Source organism: Eptatretus burgeri, chromosome 9 (assembly GCF_056783735.1).
Source record: "Eptatretus burgeri isolate ZD-2024b chromosome 9, Ebu_testis_v1, whole genome shotgun sequence".
Lineage (NCBI taxonomy): Eukaryota > Metazoa > Chordata > Myxini > Myxiniformes > Myxinidae > Eptatretus > Eptatretus burgeri.
This window is the reverse complement of record NC_140969.1, coordinates 59,961,391-59,985,390: the sequence shown is the minus strand read 5'-3', so window position 1 is coordinate 59,985,390 and position 24,000 is coordinate 59,961,391. Positions and strand designations below refer to the sequence as shown.

The following is a 24,000-nucleotide window of genomic DNA, read 5'->3' as shown; positions in this document are numbered from 1 at the left end:
TTTTTAAATTGAGGACCAACTTTATTCATACAAATATTTTTATTCTTTACAGGGTGAATTGTTGTTCTGATGACCTGAGCATTTTGATAACCAGATGCATCTCAAACAGAGCAAGATGGTACTAACTCCGCAAGGTGGGCAGCGGTTCAGAAGCAAGGACAAGCTAGGTAGTTTGAATGTGGGATCAATCGGAGGGGAGGGGGGGAGGAGTTGAGGTAGTGGAGATGATGCAGAGAAGGAGGTTGGGAGTGTTGTGTGTGCAGGAGACCAAATGGATACAGAGACAGGGTGAGGAGGTTGGTAGGAGGATTCAAGTTTTTGCCTATGGATGCGGATGGAAGGAGTAATGGCATGGAAATAATAGTATCGAAAGAGTTCAGAAAGAACGAGGTCAGAGTGTATAGATGGGAGGGACGGATAGTAATGGCATGGTTGGTGGTGCAGAGGCAAATGGTTTGTGTTATCTGGGGCAGACAAGCAGGAATTCAGGGATGCACTGGAGAGGATGATGGGAATGGTTGAGCTGGAGATGATATTGTGCATTGTGGGGGACTTTAACATGCATGTTGGAGTAACGAAGCTGGATGAAGAGGAATGTTTTGGTCAATTTGGTTGGGGAATGAGAGATAGAGAGGGTCAATAACTGTTTGAGCTGGTGGTGAGGAATGGGATGGCCATAGCTAGTTCATTCCTTCAAAAGCAGGAAAGGCACAAAATTACCTACAGGAGTGGACAACATAGAACAGAATTGGATTTGGTGGTGGTAAGGAAGCGACAGTTGTGGAGGGTAAGGATTATAAGGCAGTGGTGGAAGAGCATGTTACCACCCAGCACTACCCTAAGGTGTTTGTGGTATGGATGAAGAAAAGAGGGAGGTTAAGAGCAGGGGTTGGAAGACTATAAGGTGGGGGAAATGTCGTGGAAATGTCCGCATAGAGTATAAGGAGATAATGAGGGCTAGGTATGAGCAACTTAGCGAAGAAGCAGAGGGTTTGGAAGAGGAGTTGAAAAAGTACAGAAAGGCATTTAGGGGATTTGCATAAGTTTTGTGTGGAAGGCCATCAGGAAAGGGTGCATCCTTGTCAGATAGAAACCAGGTATGGTGGACGGAGGCGGTAGCAAAGGCAGTTGGTGAAAAGAATGGAGGTTTGGAAGAGGATAGAGAAGATCAAGGATAGGAGGAGGCAGCCAGATGCAGGGTGGGTACACCTGTATAGGCAGAAGAAGAAAGCAGAAAGAGCGCTGTGGATAAGGTGAGGAATAATATGGAAGAAGAGGTGTACAACAAGTTGGAAGAGGATGGTGGGTGGAAGATGATATGTAAATTGGCTCATGACAGGGATGAGGATGCTAAGAACATGAAGGGGAGGGATGTTGACAGGAGGCTTGTGGCAGAGAGGGGGTGGTATTGAAGGTGTGGGAAGGATATTTCAAAGAGCTGTTGAACAGGGAAGGGAGCAACAGCGAGCTGGAGCTACCGTGTTATGTGGAGGGGAAAGTGGAGTTGGTGGAGATCACAGAGGAAGAAGTGCGGACGGCATTGAAAAGGATAAAGAAGGGAAGAGTGCCAGGCATTGATGAAGTGTGTACAGAGGTGATGATTGCAGCAGAAGAAGTCAGAGTCAGCTGGATGAAGAGGCTATTGAATATATATATATATATATATATATATATATATATATATATATATATATATATATATATATATATATATATATATATATATATATATATATATATATATATATGTATGTATGTATATATTGTTACGGCTGTGGAAATTCGCAAAACACCATGAAGGGCCCGTAGGTGAGATAACTCTAAGTACATGTGTAGTTAGCCCCAAACCCTTTTTTAGGGAATTTAGAGGTTTAGAGGGAATTTATATGATTCATTCGGGCTGCGACGCTTTGAGATAGCCGTTTTTCTGTTCTATCTTTATTTTGAACCAACCACGTCTCAACCGCCATAACCATCAAACCACCACCGATAAACCCTCCACCACTCTCACCTCTCTCCTTCTACGGCCATTCCCGCACCACCTGTGAACACTGAGCGTCGGGCTGTCTTGGGCTCGTTCAACGATATTCACCGAGCCGCGAGTGCAAATAGATGCCTTTCCGAGAGAGAATTCGGATCAAGAACGTTACACGGCCACTTATGATCCATCCAATTAGCAAGCGCGGAGCGGCTTGGCCCCGCCTCCAGGCGCGTCTGTGTGAAATCCATATATGCAAATTCTAGGATCAGGGGAGGTTCATGCCCACTTTTCTTCTGTCCAATTGGCGAGCGTGGCTCCACCCCCGAGGTGATCCTGATCCAGAAATTTGCATATTGTTTTCTCCTGCCGTCCTATAAAACGGTGAGCACAAGGCGAATCGGGAGAGAGTCAGTTTTTGGTTGGAGAGCAGAGTGTGGCAGCAGCAGAGTGTGGCAGAGAGTGGAGTCGGGTGGCGAAGGTATCGAGTTGGGTTCTGCAGTCGGCTGAGGAGAGTTGTGGGAAGAGGCCAAGGAGCTCGAGTCCGAGGCGAGAAGGACGGCGGTCGGCAACGAGGTCGCGGTCGGAGATCGCTCGTCGCAGGACCCAAGCCAGCCAGCCATTCTCCCTCCCCCAGGGCATCAACAATTCCCCCTTTTCCCCCGTGCTGAGATAGTGCAACAAAGGGGGCCCCGTTCCCACCCCACTCCAAACGTCATGCCAACGAAACCCGCCAAGGAGCACGGAGTCGGGGTACTGCCACACAGTGACATCTGCGGCTCGTCCGCCAATGCGTCACGAGGACGCGGGTAGGACCCACCCGGTCTTGCGGACCTGTCCGCTCCTTCAGGTCACGCGCGCATATTGGCCTACAGGCCCGTCTGCCCCCTTGTCTATGAGGGTGGCTTCTTTCCTTTGCTTTTGAGTAAATGTGTGTTGGCGCCGTCTGTAAAGTAGAACTGTATAAGTGTTGCCGTGTGTGTGCGTATTCGGTAGTAACTCTGCATCGTTGTTTCTCTTGTTGTAACTGCTATATGTGCATTTTGACTGTTTGGCTGTATATGTGTGCTCTCCGTGTGTTGCGTTATAAATGTGCATTGTGTGAACTGTTTTCCTGTTTCACTTCATCTTTTCTTTATTGACCCTCCATCCTGCTTCACGTAAAGGGTTCGTAGTGGGCTTAATACGCCCGATAATTAATCGGAACCGTCGAGGCTGACGATAACACCGCTCGGTTATCCCGATAGCATGGAACCGACCGCTTAAGCGGTTAGTGTCCAGAGTCGGCCTGCGGCGAGGTACGATCGCCCGGTCGACTATCCGTGCAGGTACTTAGGGAGATTGAATTTGGCGAGCAACCCTACCCTGCGCGGGTGGGCAATTGGCTCGGTCGTGGTGGGTTAAACCGCCACCCGTGACGAGCTTCCGGCGTTGTTCTGAGAGGGCCACGACAGAATTGTCCATTCCGGTGGGCGAGGCGGCCGCCATTCGAGTCGAGCGGCCGATCGCACGCCGGCGGGCGCGAATTCGCAACTATATATATATATATATATATATATATATATATATATATATAGATACATATATATGTATACATATATATATAATATATATGTATATATATATATATATATATATATATATATATATATATATATATATATATATATATATATATATATATATATATATATATATATATATATATATATATATATATATATATATATATATATATATATATATATATATATATATATATATATATATATATATATATATATATATATATATATATATATATATATATATATATATATATATATATATATATATATATATATATATATATATATATATATATATATATATATATATATATATATATATATATATATATATATATATATATATATATATATATATGTATATATATATATATATATATATATATATATATATATATATATATATGTATATATATGTATGTATATATATATATATATATATATATATATATATATATATATATATATATGTATGTATATATATATATATATATATATATATATATATATATATATATATATATATATATATATATATATATATATATATGTATATATATATATATATATATATATATATATATATATATATATATATATATATATATATATATATATATATATATATATATATATATATATATATATATATATATATATATATATATATATATATATATATATATATATATATATATATATATATATATATATATATATATATATATACACATAAGAAAGGGTTAAATTTCAAACGATAAGAGGAGAGGCTTGATTGTGTTGAAACAGAAGGGGAAGGGCGATGTTTAAGATCTGAGGAAGGACAGGGGCATTATGCTCCTTAGTCATGTGATGAAGGTGCTGCAGAACATTCTGCATGGGAGGATAGAAAGAGTGTCAAGATTGGAGAAGAGCAGCAAGGGTTTGGAAAGGGTATGGGGGCGACAGATGAGATGTTCGCCCTGAGACAGCTGGTGGAGAAGACTTTGGAGGTGCAAATTGAGATGGCATTGGGATTTGTAGACCTGGAGAAGGCTCACAAGACTGTCCCGAAAGAGATGGTGATGGCAACACTGAGATGGATAAGAGTGCTGGAAGCAGAAGTTAAGTTGGTGGAAGGGACGTAGAAGGGAATGAAGGGAGGTCTAAGTTGGTCCAGGGATGTCTGAGGAGTTCAGTGTGAACATTGGTTTGAGGCAGGGAATTGCTCTCAAGCCAATTGTGTTTATCATGGTGATGGAGTGGGTTAGCAGGAAGGTGAGCTTGAAGAGAGTATGGAGAAGATGTTCTATACGGATGATCTGGTTGTTGCGCTGGAGAGCAGGTGGGAGATGCAGGAAGTACCGTGGGAGTGAAAAGAGACATTTGGGAAGCACAGGCTGAAGATGAGTATGGAGAAGACTGAGGTGATGTGGATCAGGCTGCAAAGAAAATAAATGGACATCAGGTTCGAGGAGGAGATCAGGCAGAGAAATAGGTTCAGTTTTCTGGTAGGAACAGTGACCAAGGATGGTGGAGGCAGAGATACAGAGGAGGATTCAAGTGGGTGCAAATGTATGGAGGAGGGTGGGGGGAGTAATGGCAGACAGAAATATATCAAGAAAATTGAAAGGGAAGGTCCTGATGTCATGCGTAATGCTGGCCCACCTTTACAGCCTGGAGACAGTGGCACTGACAGAGAGACAGCAACAAAGGCTACATGTTTGTGATAACAACTGGGTCAGGAGGATTGCGGGAGTGAAGAGGGTGGATATGAGGAGGATGGATGAACTGAGGGAGGACATTGGTGTGCAGATGAGCTTGACGGGGAGACTGGTGAAATGCCAGCTGAGATGGGCTGGACGCTCGGTGCAGATGGGGGAAGAGAGAATGGCAGAGTGTGGATTGGTTGAGGGAACAAAGTAGGAGGAAAAGAGGTAGATCGTGGTTGAGATGGGAGGATTGTGTGAAGAGGGATATCTGTAAGGTAGGGATGGTTGGAGAGTGGAGAGAGTTGGCTGAGGACAGAAGGATATGGAGGAGTATTGTGGTCAAGGCAGGGCAGAAGCTTGGTGTCATCGGACCTTACCCCTTCTCAAGGGAAGAGAACAACAACAACAACAACAACAGGGTCTACGGCTCATGGAGGAGCAACAACACAAATCACACATACGCATGCAGACAAATACATGAAACAACACTGGACTTGACTTCAGACAAACACAAACTGCTGATCTTGGGGGAAGTTCTGGGACCCTCTAGGTACCGGTGATGCCATGTTTGTGACTCCCGACTGTCTGCATTTAGGGGGGTATTTAAGGCCAAATTTCCTCCTCCCCATGGATTCCAACCTATGGGGTTTGTCCATGTTCTTACCTTTACATGCTGAGCATCAAGCAAGGAAGCAGCATTCACCATTTTTAAACTCACCTGTGGTCAGAATCGCTTTGGTATGACTCAGCTTCCACACTTAACGTATAGTCAGCTTTGGTGTGGTCAGCATGAAACCTTTCAGACTTAAAGTGGATGCTCTAACCATGATGCCTCCATAAAGAAAAAAACAATAAGTGAGAAGGGAGGGAAAAAAGAAGTAATCTCCAGAGAGCATGACCTTGGACAACTACCCAAAAGCGGATTGGTGTGCAGTGATCACATTAATGTTCAGAAGTTCACATCAACACCTAAAGAGAGCGTTCCACAGGTCATTGCCAGAAGAGAGTGGCCGACAGGATGGTGTAGAGGTTGCCTCGAAGCTGTCTAGCCTGGGTTTGAATCCTGACCAAGCTATAAACTCTCATCCCTGTGTTTTACAGGCAGGGTGATTCATCAATGTGCATGCTGTTCCTCAGATGGACATTAAACAGATATCCTCTCTGCCATGTCCTCAGCCAATGATGCTACCCCACAGCCTTGTGCTGCATCCGAATGAATAAGAAGAAGCATAAGAGAATAATCCAGAGAATTCCTTCAAATATTTAAAAAGTCTCTGGTTTCACACGGATATGTAAAATTATTTCATCGTGCTGTCGATGTAAGTTGGAAAGTTGGTCGAGATTGTATGAAGTGAAGATTGTGTAGAAAGAGGACATTCGGCCCATCATTACTGCACTGTACCAACCATAGAAACCATCACCCCTCCACCAAGTTACCGATAAGTCCTGCCAATATCCCAATACCTGTCTGGATTTCAATAGGGTCTGATGTTATTGTGGCATGCGATGAGGAAGGACAGACATTCACAGCTTACGACACAAAAGGAATACAAGATTCCCAGAGGTTTATACGAGTATGAGTTTCAAAAGGGATTTTCGACCTTAACGTCCTTTCCATAAACATCAAATGGATGGCACAAGATGAATGGAAACTGAAGATAATAACTTTCATGTGAGGAACAATTAATATCATCAACTTGGTGATGGAATGCCCAAATTGGGGCTCTCAATAAGGATAGCAACACCTGCAGTGAACCCAAAGGTCTGCTTCAGGGCCAAACCTAACATGTAAAAGGAGCATCACATCAATGTGGAAGGTTTATCAAGGGCAAAGTAAGACTACTTTGGAAGACTTCTTTTTAATCCACAAGATATACGTACTCCTGCTGCACTCCACCATTGACGAAAGAGTGAGTCTATAGTCAATCATAAAATCCTGATATATAAATATTGTTCGTTGCCAGCCACCACAATCCGGAATATTGGCAAGCAATGTATGTATGTGAAGGATCAATTTAAAGATCTCAAAACAACAAACAGAGAAGAAAACATGATGACTGCCATCATCATCAAAATTGAGAACATATCCATGATGAACTCATGCAAACCTCCCAATTGTTTATGGATCCTGAAAACGCTACCTGTCTGCAACCACCTGACAATATTGTGACGTGGATGTCAACCTCCCAACAAGACACAACCACGCCTGAGGAGTTACCATCACTCTGAGGCTGCCGAGACTTCAATTACAATGAAACTGAAACTTTTTCCCAAAAGGCAGCGCTGAGCTGTTACCGCGACATCCACACCACTTATATAATAAAATTACAATGCATTTAATCCTTCAGGGATCCCAAATTAACCTGAACGTTTGCGTGACAAGATGGCTGCAACAAGAGGCAAGCCGAGCATGTCACTGGTGCAGAAAACTAGGGGCATGAAGCTATTGTAGAACACGTGTGGTGCTGCCTCATCTCCATCAGAATGCACCAAAGGGTCGGAGTGTATGGGCCAGCAGGTCGGAGTATCAGAGGTACACAAGTGGTCAGTGGGTCCGAATGAGAGACAATGAGCTTTTTATTTATTTTTTTTTGTATACCTTGTCGAGGCTCGTATGAGAGCTAACACACAACGCACAGCAAAGGTGGCATGAGACAAAAGGGGTGGGAGTGGGAAGGACAAAACAGTGGGGAACATAGACATCAGGAGATCTGTGGAAGGGAGAGGGATGGGGCGGAGAACACGGGAAATACAAGATGGATATTACAGGGACTTTCAGGAAGGAAGGCAGGGAATTTGAAAGAGGTGGACTTGGCGTGGATTAACGGGGGTAGAAAAGATCAAGGATTTGGATGGGGGATGATAAGAGGTGGTGGATGATAAGAGGTGATGATAAGAGGTTTATTCCAAAGGTGGGGAAAAAGAGGAATAAAAGAGTGAAGGTGAGCAGTAATTCGTGATTTTGGTAGTTTTACCAGAAGGGGGTTGTTGGTGGACCTTGAGCACCCTGCGGAAATGTGGTGGAGACAAATCGCAGAGAGAACGGGGGGGGGGGGGCAAGACTGGAGAGGAGACGGTAGAAGACAGAAAGACCACCGCCCTGCCTGCGGTGAGAGAGTGAGAGGCCCATGGACTCAGCTCATCCACGAATCCACTTCCCGTCAGTGCCGAGGTTTATACCCAATGACCCACTGTAAGTCCCTGCCTCCTAAGGCTAAGGCCCCACAATTCTCCACCCTACTCTCCACCATCCGTGCAGTTGACATTCTGTCACTTCCCCCAAGATCAACAGTCTGTGTTTGTCTGAAGTCAAGTCCAGTGTTGTCTTGTGCATTTGTCTGCTTGATTTGTATTGTCACTCCTTCATGAGCCGTATATGGTCTATGCCCCCAGAGGCTTTACCAATTATGGCCCCAGGACTTTGACCATTCATGGTCCTGAGGGCCTCATTATTCCCTCATTATTATTCACTCTTTATGAGGGTATCATTATTCCCTGCTCAAAGGCCCCCACAAGTCTCCACCCTTCTACGTCAACCAATCATAGTCCGAGGTCCTCACAAATCCTGCCCTGCGGCTTCCATAAATGTCCCCTCCTTGAGGAAACCCACCAACAGCAGCCTTGGCAACAAAGAAATGTCTGCCCCCAACACTGACAGACAGCTGTGGAGGAAGAGTTCTCGACTGCTGTCAGTAGGGGGAACATGATATGCCACCCCAACCATGCCCGACTTGACAGAGGACACTTGACAAGACGCCTTATACAAGCTATCTCGAAATCACATGATGCCAATACACTCATGCGTAAAACATGTCAGTGACTCCTTATCTTATACAAACACTTAAAGTGACAGCACAATGGAAGAAGTCACATTGCCCTCTCTATATATATATATCAAATGAAAGAAAAGCACACTCATTTTAAATGTTTTGAAGGTGTTTCAATCGGTTTCCATTGTTACGACAATAAAAATAAAAATGAGGGTTTTATCTTGGGCTCCCGAAAAATGGCCCTTCAGAGCAAGATCGGATTCAGGAAAGTATTGATCGTTGCATAGATTGGGAAAAATATTGGCAGATGGAATTTAACCTGAGCAAGTGTAAGGTGTTGGGAATCGGGAAGAACAATGAAAATAGAGATTTCAGGAGGCAAGGGGTAATTTTGGAGCGTGTCACACAGGAGAAGGATCTGTAGGTGGTAATAGATTTGGGAAGTAAGCAGGCAGAAGCTATAGTTAAAGCAAATAGGGGTTTTAGGTTGTATTTGGAGGGGGATCAGATATAAATCCAAAGAGGTGGTGTTAACATTGTACAGGGATTTAGTGAGGGCCACATCGAGAATATTATGTGCAGTTTTGGTCACCACAGTTCCGGAAGGACATAGATGCCGTAGAGAGGGTTCAGCGCAGGGCTTTTTGATTGATTCTGGACCTAGCTTGACTCAGCTATGAGGAGCGGCTGAAGGAGACAGGGCTTTGCACACGAGAAAGGAGGCGGTTACTAGGAGATATGATAGAGATGTTTCAGATAATGAAAGGTATGGATAAAATATGTGCAGATGAATTATTAAACAGAGTAGACAGTGATAGGAGCAGGAGCCATAGCCTGAGAGTAAAGAAGAGGAGAATTAAGATGGGAGTAAGGTACGGGTCTTTTACTAAGACAGTAGTTAATGTATGGAATGGTCTCCCTGGAAAGGTCGTGGCAGCAGAAATGGTAGATAAGTTTAAATTATAATTAGATAGGTACCTGGAAGTAATGGAGATAGAGGGGTAAAGGGATATTGATAAGATTTTGAGGTCGTTTGAGCATTGATAGGTGATTGTGTGCACGTGTGCGGAGTGTTGTTGGTGGGGGATTCGTCAAGGTGTGTTGTGTGGTTGTTGATGTGTGTTTTTAACCAAGCCCATGCTCTGTCCCCGAGGGGAAGAAGAAGAAATATATATATATATATATATATATATATATATATATATATATATATATATATATATATATATATATATATATATATATATATACAAATACTACAAAAACTTAAAATAAATAGACTAAAAATAAATTAATTAATTAATAAATTTGCATTTCCTTCTTTCGATCTTGTGTTGATTAATTAACATGGTGTTCACACAGACATGATGGGCTGAATGGCCTCCACCTGTGTCTGATTTCCTTGGATTTCCTTGTAACCCATCACCCTGCTCTTATCATAGACCCACGTGTGGAGCATGGTACTTCATTGGCATCAACAGAGCAATATTATTCTTTCCTAACTTGAAAAAAGCACAGCAATGTAAAATTGCGAGAACTGAGCGACAGTTAAATTGAGGGACAGTGAATGTGTACATAGATGGAGGCTGAGAAACACAAAGTCTTTGTCCATTCGAGGCATTTCAAGGTATTAGATGGAAATATGTGTATCGGTATACCCCACTCTTTATCTGTTATATTGCTGAAGTTGGCTATCGCACTATTGTTCACCATAATTTATTGTCCAAAACCACGGATTCATTGATGATACAAAGACAGAGAAACAACATGACATCTGCCATTATATGGGTGACGGTCAGGCGGGCAACCTGCTGCTGTGCAGATGTTCTGAGACTACGTCAAGCGGCGGGGTGCTTGCGATTGAGCGTGCCTGAAATGGGTGATAAAAACAACATGCAAGACTAGAGTGTGGCACCTCGGGACAGCGTTTGGTTGTTAAAAAATGTTGTTAAACCATTTTCTATCGTTATTCATCCTTTTGTAATCCCATTGCCCTATCACTTTAATACAGGATAATATGTTCTAAAGCTGCATGTGAATATTCACAATATCTAAAGCCTTAACCTCACTATTACACCTTCTCCATAAACGAAAAAAAATATATGCTGATGATTTAAACAGCCATAATACAATATAGGGATATATGTTGAATGATTTCTAGTGGGAAACAGTTCCTACACTGGGCAAGGGCAGACAACTAGTTGCTCATGTTCCATGTTAAAGATTGGGGTTCCTTCAATTCAATAAGATGGTGGAAAGACTCGACCACTTAACGACGTTTTGTATCCTGTGTCTAAAATGGGGAACTGCTGAAGTCACTCCAAACTTGCTTGGATAACTTCCTGAACAGCCAACATAGGACAGTGCTGATCCATGTCGGATTGCAACCACAATCACCAGCACAATACCACTGACTTGCTGCCACTTCGGGAAAGCTGACTAGCCAGCCTTTACAGCAACAACCAAATTCACAGTCTCCTGCATACCATGAACACTTGGAAGCTTTGAACAGTGTATTTCCTTCATAAAACAGGCAGCCTACACTCTTTTCTGCTTGAATTTGTACTCCATGCTGGAACGAGCAAAGTCAGGGACTGCTGAAATAATACATGGAGACAGGAAACAAAGAATGTGGTACATCTCTTCGGAACTTGTTACATACGATCAGAAGACAAAGATGGACTTAAGTAATAGAGTCAATCAATATCATGCAGTCAAGCCAGAAAGCCTGGCACCTCCTAAGACATTGCAGGGGCTGCACCACCACCAATAAACAAAACCAACAATGCAACAGCTAACGCCATCACAGCTCAAATGATAATTCAGGGAAAAGACACCGACAGACTGATGCACAAGACAGAAGGTGAAGGCACAACTCCTTCAATCAAATTTTCTAGATGCACCATGATCAACCCTATCGTCCCCTTCACTGAAGAAAGGTCACCGTCGAAGTGCTAAAAGTCACAAGATGAAATAAAGCCATGGGATTAGACGCAATTGATCCCAACTCCCTTAAAACCTCAATGGAAATGGATGTCAGTGGCTTGCCAAATTATTTTTGATCACACTGTTAAAAATACCACAGAAATGGCAACAAGAAAAACTTTTGTGCAACTTCTCCGTCATACTGCCATGCAGTATGTCACCAATGTTAGAGAAACATCCCAAACAGAACAATCCAGGCTCTGGTCAGGCCACAGTCCATGTGTCCTGGTTATGATGCTTACTACCAACATTGAAGAAGGATACCAATGCATAACATCTCATGATTCACATTTATCAACCTCTCAGCCACCTACAACACTGTTTGGCAGGAAGACATACTTCTAAAGGTGTAAAATACCATCAGATGTGGTCAGATTGTACGACTCCTTTCTTTCATGCTGGTCAAAAGATGACAGCATGTGCACTTTGGAAACATGGTAAGTGTAGCTTATGTAATAAATAATGGTCTGCTTCAATCATCATTGCTCGCTCCAGCAATATTTAGTATAAATATCAGTGACCTCCTTGCCTTTGTCAGGAAATGATTTGGCTATGCTAATGATCTATCATGAGCCTCTCACGCTTGCACAAAATAAAAGGTTGAAGACAATGACATGAGGGATGCGAAGGAGCTCAAACAGTACTTCATGTACTGGTGAGTCCAACCAAAGCCGAAAAAGATGGCTTTTATGTCATTATACTTGAACAACAACCTCGGTGGACAGAAGCTCATCATACACTACTTTGAGATAAAGCACTGCAAGAGAAGTTCCCCAAATACAGGAGCAACTTTTGACAGAAGTCTTACATCCGACAAGAAATACCAAAATGTGGTGTCGAAGGCAAAGTCATCATTTAAGCTTTTGTAAAAGCTTGAGGGAACAACGTGGGGAACATCTGCTGCCGCACCCTTCACATAACCTCAATAGAACGGGTCTATTTCACCACAGAATGCGGTGCCTTATTTCCCGGCTGCAAAAAAAAAGTCTTCGTAAACGGTGTAATGAATGCATAAATATGGTGGATGTGTATCATGGATGCCCACGCATCCCCTCTTGCTCAGAAACCTTGCAAATGTTTGTGTGGCACAAGGGTTCAAGGACAGAATTCCAGTGAAAAGGTAATATTTGGAACTTAAGATGATGACGTAAGCTTGCCAGCTCAACTCTTGAGGGGAACCCACTCTGTCTGAGAAGTGGACTCCATGTTATTGTATGACCATGCATTCTGGCCCTTTGGATTAGAATGCATGTGTTTGCTTGACCATGTGCTTCAGCCTTAGGGCTGTTGGGCATGCGCATGCGAGTTGGACAGGCTTTGGTGGACTGTGTGCATTGGCCGTGGGGCCAAGGTGCACATCTCTAGCTTTTACACCACCAAGTCTGGTTTGTCAAAATATTTGATTTTTTTAACTCAAAGAAAAAAGGCGCTGTCCCAAGAAGACCAGTGGTCCTCAATGTTGATGGAACGACAATGCATTCTAGCCCTGTGGGCTCAGATGTATTTGTTGGTACGACCACGTCCTTTGGCCTTCCGACTGAAGTTCCATAATACACTAATTTGAGAAGCCTTGTTGGAATGTCTAATTTGACTGTGGAACATAAATGCACAATCCTTCACTTTGTTCGAATGTTTGGGGTTTTTTAAACCTTTTTAATTAAGAAATGAGGGCATCATAAGATGTGCATTGATCTTCAAATCCTGATTGTATGACCATGCATTCTGTCCCAGTAGATGAGGGTGTAGGTGATTGTTTGACCATGCATACATAAGTTTGACAAGTTTTGTTCATGTGTGCACTTTGGCCGTAGGACTGATGTACAGGCCATAGCTCTCTGAGAATGTTTGAACTTTTCCCCTTTGTATTGTAAAAAAGAGGCGGTCTCACAAGGCACGTGAGCCATAAATGTGCCCATGTAACAATTCCCTTCACAAGGGGTGGGCTGCCTTTGCGAAAAAATATTTTGGCCGATTGATACTGTGGGTAGCACTTGCAGCGAACGCACTGCTTATTTTCAGTGGTTGTCTTTGTGTTTTTCACAGACTGCAAATAAAACCGGGAAGTAGCTATTATAACTGCAAAGTGTGTGTGTGTGTGTGTGTGTGTGTGTGTGTGTGTGTGTGTGTGTGTGTGTGTGTGTGTGTGTGTGTGTGTGTGTGTGTGTGTGTGTGTGTGTGTGTGTGTGTGTGTGTGTGTGTGTGTACAAACACACAGACACACACACACACACACACACACACACAAACACACTTAGCCTTAGGCAATATTTCATTAATAATCTGCAATTGGTTGGATTATTATTGCTTGGCTAATCCCAACTGCTTTAATGCTTTAAGGTGAGAGGGAGAGAGGGAGAGAGGGAAAGAGGGAGAGAGGGAGAGAGGGAGAGAGGGAGAGAGGGAGAGAGGGAGAGAGGGAGAGAGGGAGAGAGGGAGAGAGGGAGAGAGGGAGAGAGGGAGAGAGGGGAAGAGAAAGCAAAATGACATTAATTATCAGCATCGTTTGGCCCAGCCCGGTAGCAATTACTGCTTATGAGTGGCAGGTGGTCCAATTGAGTTTGCTTGTGCTTCCACTGCTCCAGTCAATGCAGCACCCAAGTCCTTCTACTCTTTGCCTTTATGCATCACTTCTGTTTAAATGCAAGTGCTGTGCCCTTAGCAACGTGTGCAATTCTGTGCATCTAGTGACAGCGTGCTTCAGAAAACCACAAGAATAATGTTTCAACAATGTAAGACGAAAATCCAAGTTGCTCCTTGAAAAGCCTTTGCCTGTTAAAACAAGCTGTGTGTAAGCTAAAGGCATGTAGGGTTTAAAGCGATGTTCTATCCTATGTCGTACAATATCTCAACTGTTGTCCAACGAGCCTGAGCGCAAAGGCGGTGATGTTATCTCACCTCGACATGGATTATGCAGTGCTGTTTCAAACTGCAAGTATCCTTTACAAACTAGTGAAAAAGCAGTGTACAGACATACTTTCAAATAATGAAATAGTGAAATGCACAAATTAGTGTAAAAGTGGATTGATAACAAAGTATTGAACAAGTAACCCAGTGAAAAAAGAATGACCTAAACTGCTGAGTCATTTCCTTTGTAAATCCACCAGGCAGTTAAGGATTGGCTGCTCATGACAAATTAACAAGAGCAAGTTACAAATATCTCCTAGAACTCCATCAGGTTTCAACCTCCAACTTGGAACTATTAATAGCAAACTAAAATCCACCACCAAAAACAGATTGCAACAAATGAAAAATCTTCCAAACCATTTAAGTAAAGGTGCAACACGATGCATGCTGTCTTAAACATTGATGCTCTGTGCTTATCAATCACACATTTGTTTCATTTTAAAGTCATTCTTAACACATGATGCACTTGCAAGTTTATTAGATGACGTTTTTGTTTAAAAAAATCAAATAAAATCTAATCTTTCAATTGGTTCCACAAACATCAATGTACTTGCACTACCTATCTTTGAAATAATAAACTGGTATTATAAGTTTAATGAAGGCCTTTGAAAATATACTACAAACCTTTAATTCAAAGACCTCTCAGTTGTCATTTCTAAATCTCTGATCAAACCAAGACAAGCCATTAAAATGCAAAATTCTCTAGGAACCTACTTGAAGAGGTGATTGCTTCTCATTACTCTTCTGCTGCTTGAGAGATGCAGTTTGGTGTTGCAGAAGCAATTGTCTGGCCACTGCTTGCAAAGCCTGAAATAAAAAGGAACATGATACATGATGATGCAGGGCAACATTAAAAACATTTCAAGGGTATTTGCTGCTGAGAAGCATTCAAGTTATTATTTTCGAGGATTATGTCAGTCTGTTGGACAAACGTTCTTGGGTGGGATCAAATGACCTAGAGACGGATGAGAGCAAGTTTTCCTGAATCACAAAGATATGATATCAATGCTTGCTCAAATTACAATTATCCCAACCCATCTCTCAGATGGATGCAAAGACAAGTGTTCGATCTCCTCGTGTTCGTTAATGGGGAAAAATCCCACAGTTATATATCGTTACCCTCGTAACAAAAGTGCCAAAGTAAAGCTTCATCAACGAATAAAATGACAGGCACTTTTGTTATGAGGGTAACGATATGTCTTTCAACCCTGACAAACCCCACACACTCACCATGTCTCTCTAAAAGGAACATTTGGCAAACCCACCCATCTACTTACTAAACTAACCACTTTTAAGAGGTCAATTCAGCCAAACTTTTGGGCCTCACCATCAGCTTTCATCTTCCTTGGGCAGATCATATTTCGAAGATGGCCTCCAAAGTCAGTCACGGACTGTGCATCCACTGTCATGCAGAATCTTTCCTTGGCCAATCTGAACTTTTGACAACCTACGCAGAAGGCCTTAATTCGCAGCTTGATGGTATACTGCTCTCCCTTTTGGACCGATGCCCCCGTCTCCCACCTTGCCCTTCTTGATGTAGAAAAAAAGCAAGGCCCTCAAAATCATTGGGATCTCCAACATTGAAGGTGATTGTGGAGGCATGTTGTTTTCACATCAGAGAGAGGTGGGTCGCCTCTCTGTTTTCTGCAACCACCTTTATGATCTTGCACCTTCTGCTCTCTCTTGGCTCTGCCCCTCCCAGGTTTCTGCATGGTGCACACTGCCAGTAAACCTCTTCTTGTTAAACTCCAAAAATTCAGGCTCACTGCTCACTTCCACTCAATTGTTCCTCTTTTCTCTCACCTGTGGAATCAACTTCCCCAGTCTGTTCAGTCCCATCATTCCCTCCAAGGTTTTAACACAGCTGTTCACCACTACCTCAGATCTCATACTCATTAAATTTTCTACCCTAAATGACCCCATTGCCAAACACCCCCTTTTCAGGTTTTGTGATTCCCAAACCCACTCTCCCTAACCTCTATTTGTTTACGAGTTCTCGGTTGGTTCATTGCTTTTCTGTTTCATCCCAGCTCTCCCCTTCTTCTTCTGCTTGCTGTGTTTCATTCAGCTTATGTGTGGCTTCTACATCTCATCTGTCCTTCTCCCACTCCCCTTGCCCTCATTCTCACCGCTTCCCTGTTATTGGTGTTCCCACCTTTTCATTTTGTTCATTTCAATCTGCTCCAGCTCTTTAACGAACCTTGATCATGTAGACATCAATAAAACCCCTTCCTTTTCAGACATAATATCCTTCCTCTTCTCCAATGGCTTGATTTCCAATCATCAATTTGGATTAAGACCAGGCCACTCTTCCCTGGACATGCTGTGTCTGCTCTGCCAAAAATGGATGGAGATCCTCAATGCCAGACATGAAATCAGAGCCATCTCCCTTGACGTATTGCATGCTTTTGATACGGTCTGACACCCTGTCCAACTCACCAAACTCTCTTCCAATGGTATCCAAGGCCATCTCCACTCATGGCTCGCAGACGTCCTCTCCGTCGTGCAAAGTCTTTCCTTGGCCCACCTGAGCTCCTGACCACATACAAAGCTTTCGTCCACAGCCTTATGAAGTACTGCTTTCTCCTCTAGGCTGGTGCTCCCGCCTCTCACCTTTCTCGACTTCACGCTGTGGAAGCCAAGGCATTTCGGATCATTGGTGTCTCCCGTGATGAGGCTGAGTCTTTGGATCTCTCACTCTTTCACCACAGACAGGTCAGTGGTCTCTCTGTTTTCCATCATCTCCTCTTCAGCCTCACCCCCTCTGCTCTGTCTGCAATATGTCTCCCCCAAATTTTCTGCAGGGCACTCAAGATCTGCCAGCAACCCTCTTCTGGTAAAACTATCAAAATCAAGAATCATTGCTCATCTTCACTCTTTCATTCCTCTTTTTTCCTGCCTTTGTAGCAAACTCCCACACTCACTTCAATCCCACTCTTCCCTCCAGGTCTTCAAAACAGCTGTTCACCATCTCTTATCTTCCCTAACCCAAAACCACAATCTTTTCTACCCCCATGAATCCACCCCAAACCCACCTCTTTCAAATTCACTGCTTTCCTTCCTGAAAGTCCAAGCAGTGTCCATCTTGTTCACGCTGTGCACCCTACCCCCATCCCTCTCCCTTCCACAGATCTCCTAATATCTCTGTTCCCCACTGTTTTATCCTTCCCTCTCCCACCCATCTTGTCTCCTGCTCCCCTTGCTGTCTGATCTGTGTGTTAACTCTTGTAGGAGCCTCAAATTTGTATAAAAAGAAAACGAGGCCACTCCTTTCAGTAGAAGGAGCATGTGACAAACTTTTCAATTATCACATAAGTGCATCATTCAAAAGTCATCACACCATAGCTCTAGCTTTGTCAAAATATGACTGTATAGTAACTTGCAGGTGAGAATAAAGTACAATGTGAAATACACACACACACACACACACACACACACACACACACACACACACACACACACACACACACACACACACACACACACACACACACACACTGCCCCCTAACACAAGTGCAAGACATTATTGTGATGTTGCATCTGGGGTCAGTGTGTTCCGTTACCTTCATTTATCATTCCTGACTGAAAAACCTCCTCACCTTGTGATCACTGGGGCAGCGACAATATCTTAGTGTGGCAGATGACACTGATTGGACTCAATCTGTACCCTGCTGCCTTGGCAAGTTAGGGGGTTCAATCTGAATTTATTAACCAGCTTAGTATGGTCACAAATAAACAATTTGGCAGGATGTCATCCTGATGGGCCCATAATAAGGGTGAAATCTGGATTGGTGGCTCTGTTTTTTGTTTGCTCGTATGAGCGCTAACACAAAACGCACAACAAGAGGGGGGGCAGGACACAAGAGGAGGAGGAGGAGGAGATTGGGACCATACTCTGTGCAGAGTGTTGGTGCTGCTTAAGCAGTCTCCTTGGCTGTTGGGCACAATCCTGGACGGGTCGCCACTCCGACACAGTATACCAGTATGCTGGCACTCATTTGCCGACCTCGGAAGGATGACAGGTCGAGTTAACCCCACCTAGTATTAATTCAACAGCTGAGCGGGATTTTAACACAGGACCCTAGGAAACAAAGCCCGCCACCCTAACCATTAAGCCAACACCAGGCGTAGACAAGAGGAGCAGAAGAGGGAAGGACAAAACAGTGGGGAAAAAAGACATTAGGAGAACTGTGGAAGGGAGAGGGTTGGGGTGGGGAACACAGGGTAAACAAGATGGACTTTACAGGGACTTTCAGGACCTTACACAACAGGGAACTTTTCGGAAGGAAAGCAGGGAATTTGAAGGAGGTGAGTTTGAGGTGGATTAACGGGAGTCAAAAATATCGTGGTTTTTGATGGGGGAAAAAAAGAGGCGATGGTGAACAGTTGTTTTGAAGACGTGGAGGGAAGATTGGGATTGAAGAGAGTGTGGGAGTATATTCCAAAGGCAGGGAAAAGAGGAATGAAAGAGTGAAGGTGAGCAGTGATTCGTGATTTTAGTAGTTTTACCAGAAAGGGTTTGCTGGCGGAACTTGAGTGCCTTGCGGAAATATGGGGGGTGGGGGGGGGGTGGGGACACAGACAGAGCAGGAGGGGGTGAGACCGGAGAGGACATGGTAGAAGGCAAAAAGACCACCGACCTGAATGCGGTGAGCTAGTGAGAGGCCCAAAGAACCAGCCTCACTGCGGGAGATACCAATTATCCTAAATGCCTTGGTTTCCACAGTGTGAAGCCAAGAAAGGTGAAAGGCAGGAACACCAGCCCAGAGGTGTGAGCAGTACTCCATCAGGCTGCGGACAAAAGCTCTGTATGTGGTGAGGAGCTCAGGTGGGCCGAGGAAGGACTATGCACGATGGAGGATGCCCAGTCCCAAGTGGCTTTGGAGGCCAGGTTGGAAATGTGGCTTTCCCAGGAAAGATCATGGCAGATAGTGAGACCCAGAAGCTTGAATGAAGGGACTTCTTCAAGAGGATTGTTGAGAAAGTAGATGGGAAGGTTTTCCAAATGGTCCTTTCAGAGAGACATTGTTAGAGAGTGTGAGATTTGTCAAGATTGAAAGACATGTTCCACGTGTTGGAACAGTTTTCATTAAATTGTGACCATAAAGACATAAATCTCAGTCTTCAAAGACCTGAGTGCCGCACCATCCGAGTTTGGAGGTGATGTTTCGGCATAATATATGTGGATGACATCAGCGTCATGTCACATCTAGGGTCAGTGTGCTCCCTTCGTTTCATATATATATATATATATATATATATATATATATATATATATATATATATATATATATATATATATATATATATATATATATATATATATATATATATATATATACATATACAAATATACATACAAACAGATGTGGGGTGCAAAGGTACAAGTCCAGTAAGTAGCTTTTTAATTGAGATGTGATAACAAAATAAATCATTGTAATATGAAAGTAAAAGCAATTTCAAGGGATTTCCACGAACCCTTGACACTTTGCATGATGTTGGCCATGATCGTCGCCGATGTCATTGTTCAACAATCTGTATTGTTTGTTCCTATTTCAGTGTTTGTTCCTATGGTTGCCTTCGATGATTGCATTATAAACATGACACAGTATATTCAGTTTGCCGGAAAAAATACCATATTTTTGTCTTGCATACTGTAGAATTCATCACTCGAACAGATGAGAATATAACACTTAATATAATTAGAAAAATCAAATCTCTCTTTACGTAGAATCAATAATCATCGTGACCCCCTTTTGCCTTGAGAAATGCTTCAACTCCATTTGGGATTGATTTAATTGGTTTATAGATTAATTTTGAATAAATATTTCCCCAACAATGTTCTCATGCACTCCAGAGCATAATCAGACTGCTCACAATTTTTTTTTAAATCTTTCTCTCAAATGTATTCACCCTTCATTTATTCTGTTAAAACAAAGTGCAAGTCAAAATAACTTTAATAAATTAAAGAATATGGACACATGTCTTCAATATAATAACAAATTTGTGATTCAAATCGTAATTTTGAGAAAGCATGGCATTGATTTAAGTGGACTCATACTTACTTACACCCCACTGTATAAATTATACACGTTTACCTCCACAAGTTGGGTCACCTGATCAAGATCGGGTTATTTCGAATTTAGTAAATAATCATGAAGATTGATGTTTAAAGTTGCAGCAAAGATTAACCCGGGAGAGCACCACTGCAAATGGCCTCATTTTCTTCTTTGAGGTCAGTTTCTCCTCAGTCTCATGTTGCGTTATATTTTTTCCATGATTTCCAAGCACGCATGCACGCGCACACACACACACACACACACACACACACACACACACACACACACACACACACACACACACACACACACACACACACACACACACACACACACACACACACACACACACACACACACACACACACACACACACACACACACAATTTCCTTGTGAGACTGGAGAAAAGGGTTGTGTACCGATGACTTGACTCTGCTTACCTCAAGCAGGTTTGCAAAATTTGGTGAAGATTGGCCGAGCTGATTTTTTCTGATTTTCAGACCTCCGCACACAAACATGCAGATAATAATTACCCTGGCCGAAGGATTCGGAGAGGGTATTTGCGTTTGGGTCCGTTTGTTACTTGCAAAATCGAAGATTTTTCAAGTATATTGGTTAGTCGATTTTGTTATTCTGTTTGTTTGTCTGTTTGTCGCCTATAGGTCACAATTTTAAAACCGATCTTCACGAAACTTCACCATATGGTAGAGTTTATCATAAGCAAGAAGCCTATTATTTTTGAGGTGAAAAGGTCAACGTAGACCAAAGGTCAACAACTTTGGTGAGATTTATAAAATCCTCAAATTTCATCCGATTGACTTGAAATTTGAAGAGAATTTATATTTTAGGTCACTGATTTGAATTAGCCAATTGTTTTTTTGGTCAACGTAGACCAAAAGGTCAACATAGGCCCAATGTCAACAACTATGGAGGTATTTCTAAAATCCTCAATTTTCATCTCATTGACTTGAAATTTGAAGAGGAGTTACAGATAAGGTCACTGAATTGAAGCACCAATTCTTTTCGAGATCAACATAGGCCAAAAGGTCAACATAGGCCGAATTGCTAAAATTGTCAATTTTCATCCGATTGACTTGATATTTGAAGAGGAGTTGCAAATTTGGTCATTGAATTCAACCACCAATTATTTTTAGGTCAAATTTGTTTTATGGATTTTGGATGTATCTTGCCCTGCATGACGTCTTCTTCTTGTTTGTCTGTCTGTCTGTCTGACTGTTTGTTTGTTTGTCTGCAAATAATTTTCGTGTTTTTCTCCGCAACCACTTGGCGAATTGAACAGAAATTTTCACCATTGGTGCGAATACTCATGTAAAATGTTGTAATGATAATTATGACATCACAGGTCATGTAGTGTGGCAGCCATTTTGGAAAAACAGAAAAAACTTTGGACCTCTGTATCTCTGAAACGGCACCAAGGAACAAATTGAAACTTGACAAGTAGCAAGTACTCCTCATAGGGAATGAGAGTGAATTTTTGATGATGCCATAGGTGCCCTCGTTATGACGTTATAATTGCAGACGTAGAACGCCACATCCAATCAGTATGAAATTTTTTGAGGGTGCTCTCAGGATAAAATGGTCCACAGAAAAAAAACTTCATGACGTTATCGGTCACATGATTCGGCAGCCCTATTGTTTTTTTTCAAAAAAAACCTACAAAAATCTTCTCTGAAGTGGCTGAACAGATCGAGGCAACACTTTACACATATGATTGCCTGTCCATGAGGAACAAAAGGTTCACACATATGATGTCATTGGTCACATGGTTTGGTAGCCATATTGGATGTACCCGAAAACCTATAACAACACACCACACAAAAGAACTCCTGGTGAGGGTTTGCAATCTGTGATTGCTCTATTTCTTGTTTCCTTGTGGTAATGGGAGGGGGTTATGCCCATGATGGAATTGGGTGTGGAATTGCAGAGGGTTCAAGCAAAAGGCTTCACACTCAGTGACACCGACACCCACATACACACACACACACACACACACACACACACACACACACACACACACACACCTCGCTCACATGTACAGTGTGTGTGTGTGTGTGTGTGTGTGTGTGTGTGTGTGTGTGTGTGTGTGTGTGTGTGTGTGTGTGTGTGTGTGTGTGTGTGTGTGTGTGTGTGTGTGTGTGTGTGTGTGTGTGTGTGCGTGCGTGCGTGCGTGCGTGCGTGCAAACATACACTTCCAGTCTGGAGTTTTAGAACACCCACATTTTTCCAGTTTTTACTGAAATTTAAGCAGTTTAATGTTTCATTGTACTTTGAAATTAAAGCATAGAACAAATAAACAATTGCAGATAAAAAAGAAATCATGGAATCATCTTGTTCAACAAAATTTAATCTAAATTGTTAACTCATCAAAGTAGCCACCTTTTGCAGATATAACAGCCAAACATACTTGTGGCATTCTTTCTGCAATGGAAATCAAATATTGTTCAGAAAGTTCTTCCCAACACTTGCAGAGGTTCCCACAAATGTCTTGCACTTGTAGGTTGCTTTGCTTTCACCCTTCTGTCCAGTACATCCAAACCAGCTCGATGGGGTTTAATTCTGGAGACTGTGCTGGCCATTCCATGTTTTGAAGCGTACCATCTTGTTGTTTTCTTCTACGTTAGTTCTGACATAGCCTGGAGGCATAGTTTGTGTTGTTATCTTGCTGGAGGAAGAACCCCTGACCAACTAGGCATAGACCAGAAGGTATTGCATGGCATTGCAAAATGCTGTGGTAGCCCTTTTGGTTCAGGGTGCCAGTCACTCTGTGCAAGTTGCCGACTCTGGATCCAGCAAAAGAGCCCCAGATCATCATGCTTCCTCCTCCATGTTTGACAGTTGGTGTCACACACTGAGGAACCATCCTTTTGCCAACTTGACGGCGTACAAAAACGCTGCGTGATGAACCGGAGGCTTAAAATTTGGATTCATCGGTCCATCAAACCTTCTTCCTGCTTTCAGTAGTCCACTGGCAGTGCTTCATGGCCCAGGCAAGCCTCTTTTTCTTATTTTGCCATCTTAGCAAT

General features: G+C 42.6%; 1 protein-coding gene across 10 annotated transcripts in view; it reads right to left on the bottom strand.

The window, feature by feature from the left end:
• Nucleotides 1–24,000, bottom strand: part of LOC147020180 (forkhead box protein P1-B-like) — a 737,853-nt gene that overhangs the window by 364,056 nt on the left and 349,797 nt on the right. For all 10 annotated transcript variants that reach the window (XM_085895286.1, XM_085895292.1, XM_085895291.1 and 7 more), the window contains one exon: nt 15,611–15,703. In XM_085895286.1, coding sequence (XP_085751412.1) covers nt 15,611–15,703 — 93 coding nt within the window. The remainder of the gene's footprint in view (nt 1–15,610; nt 15,704–24,000) is intronic.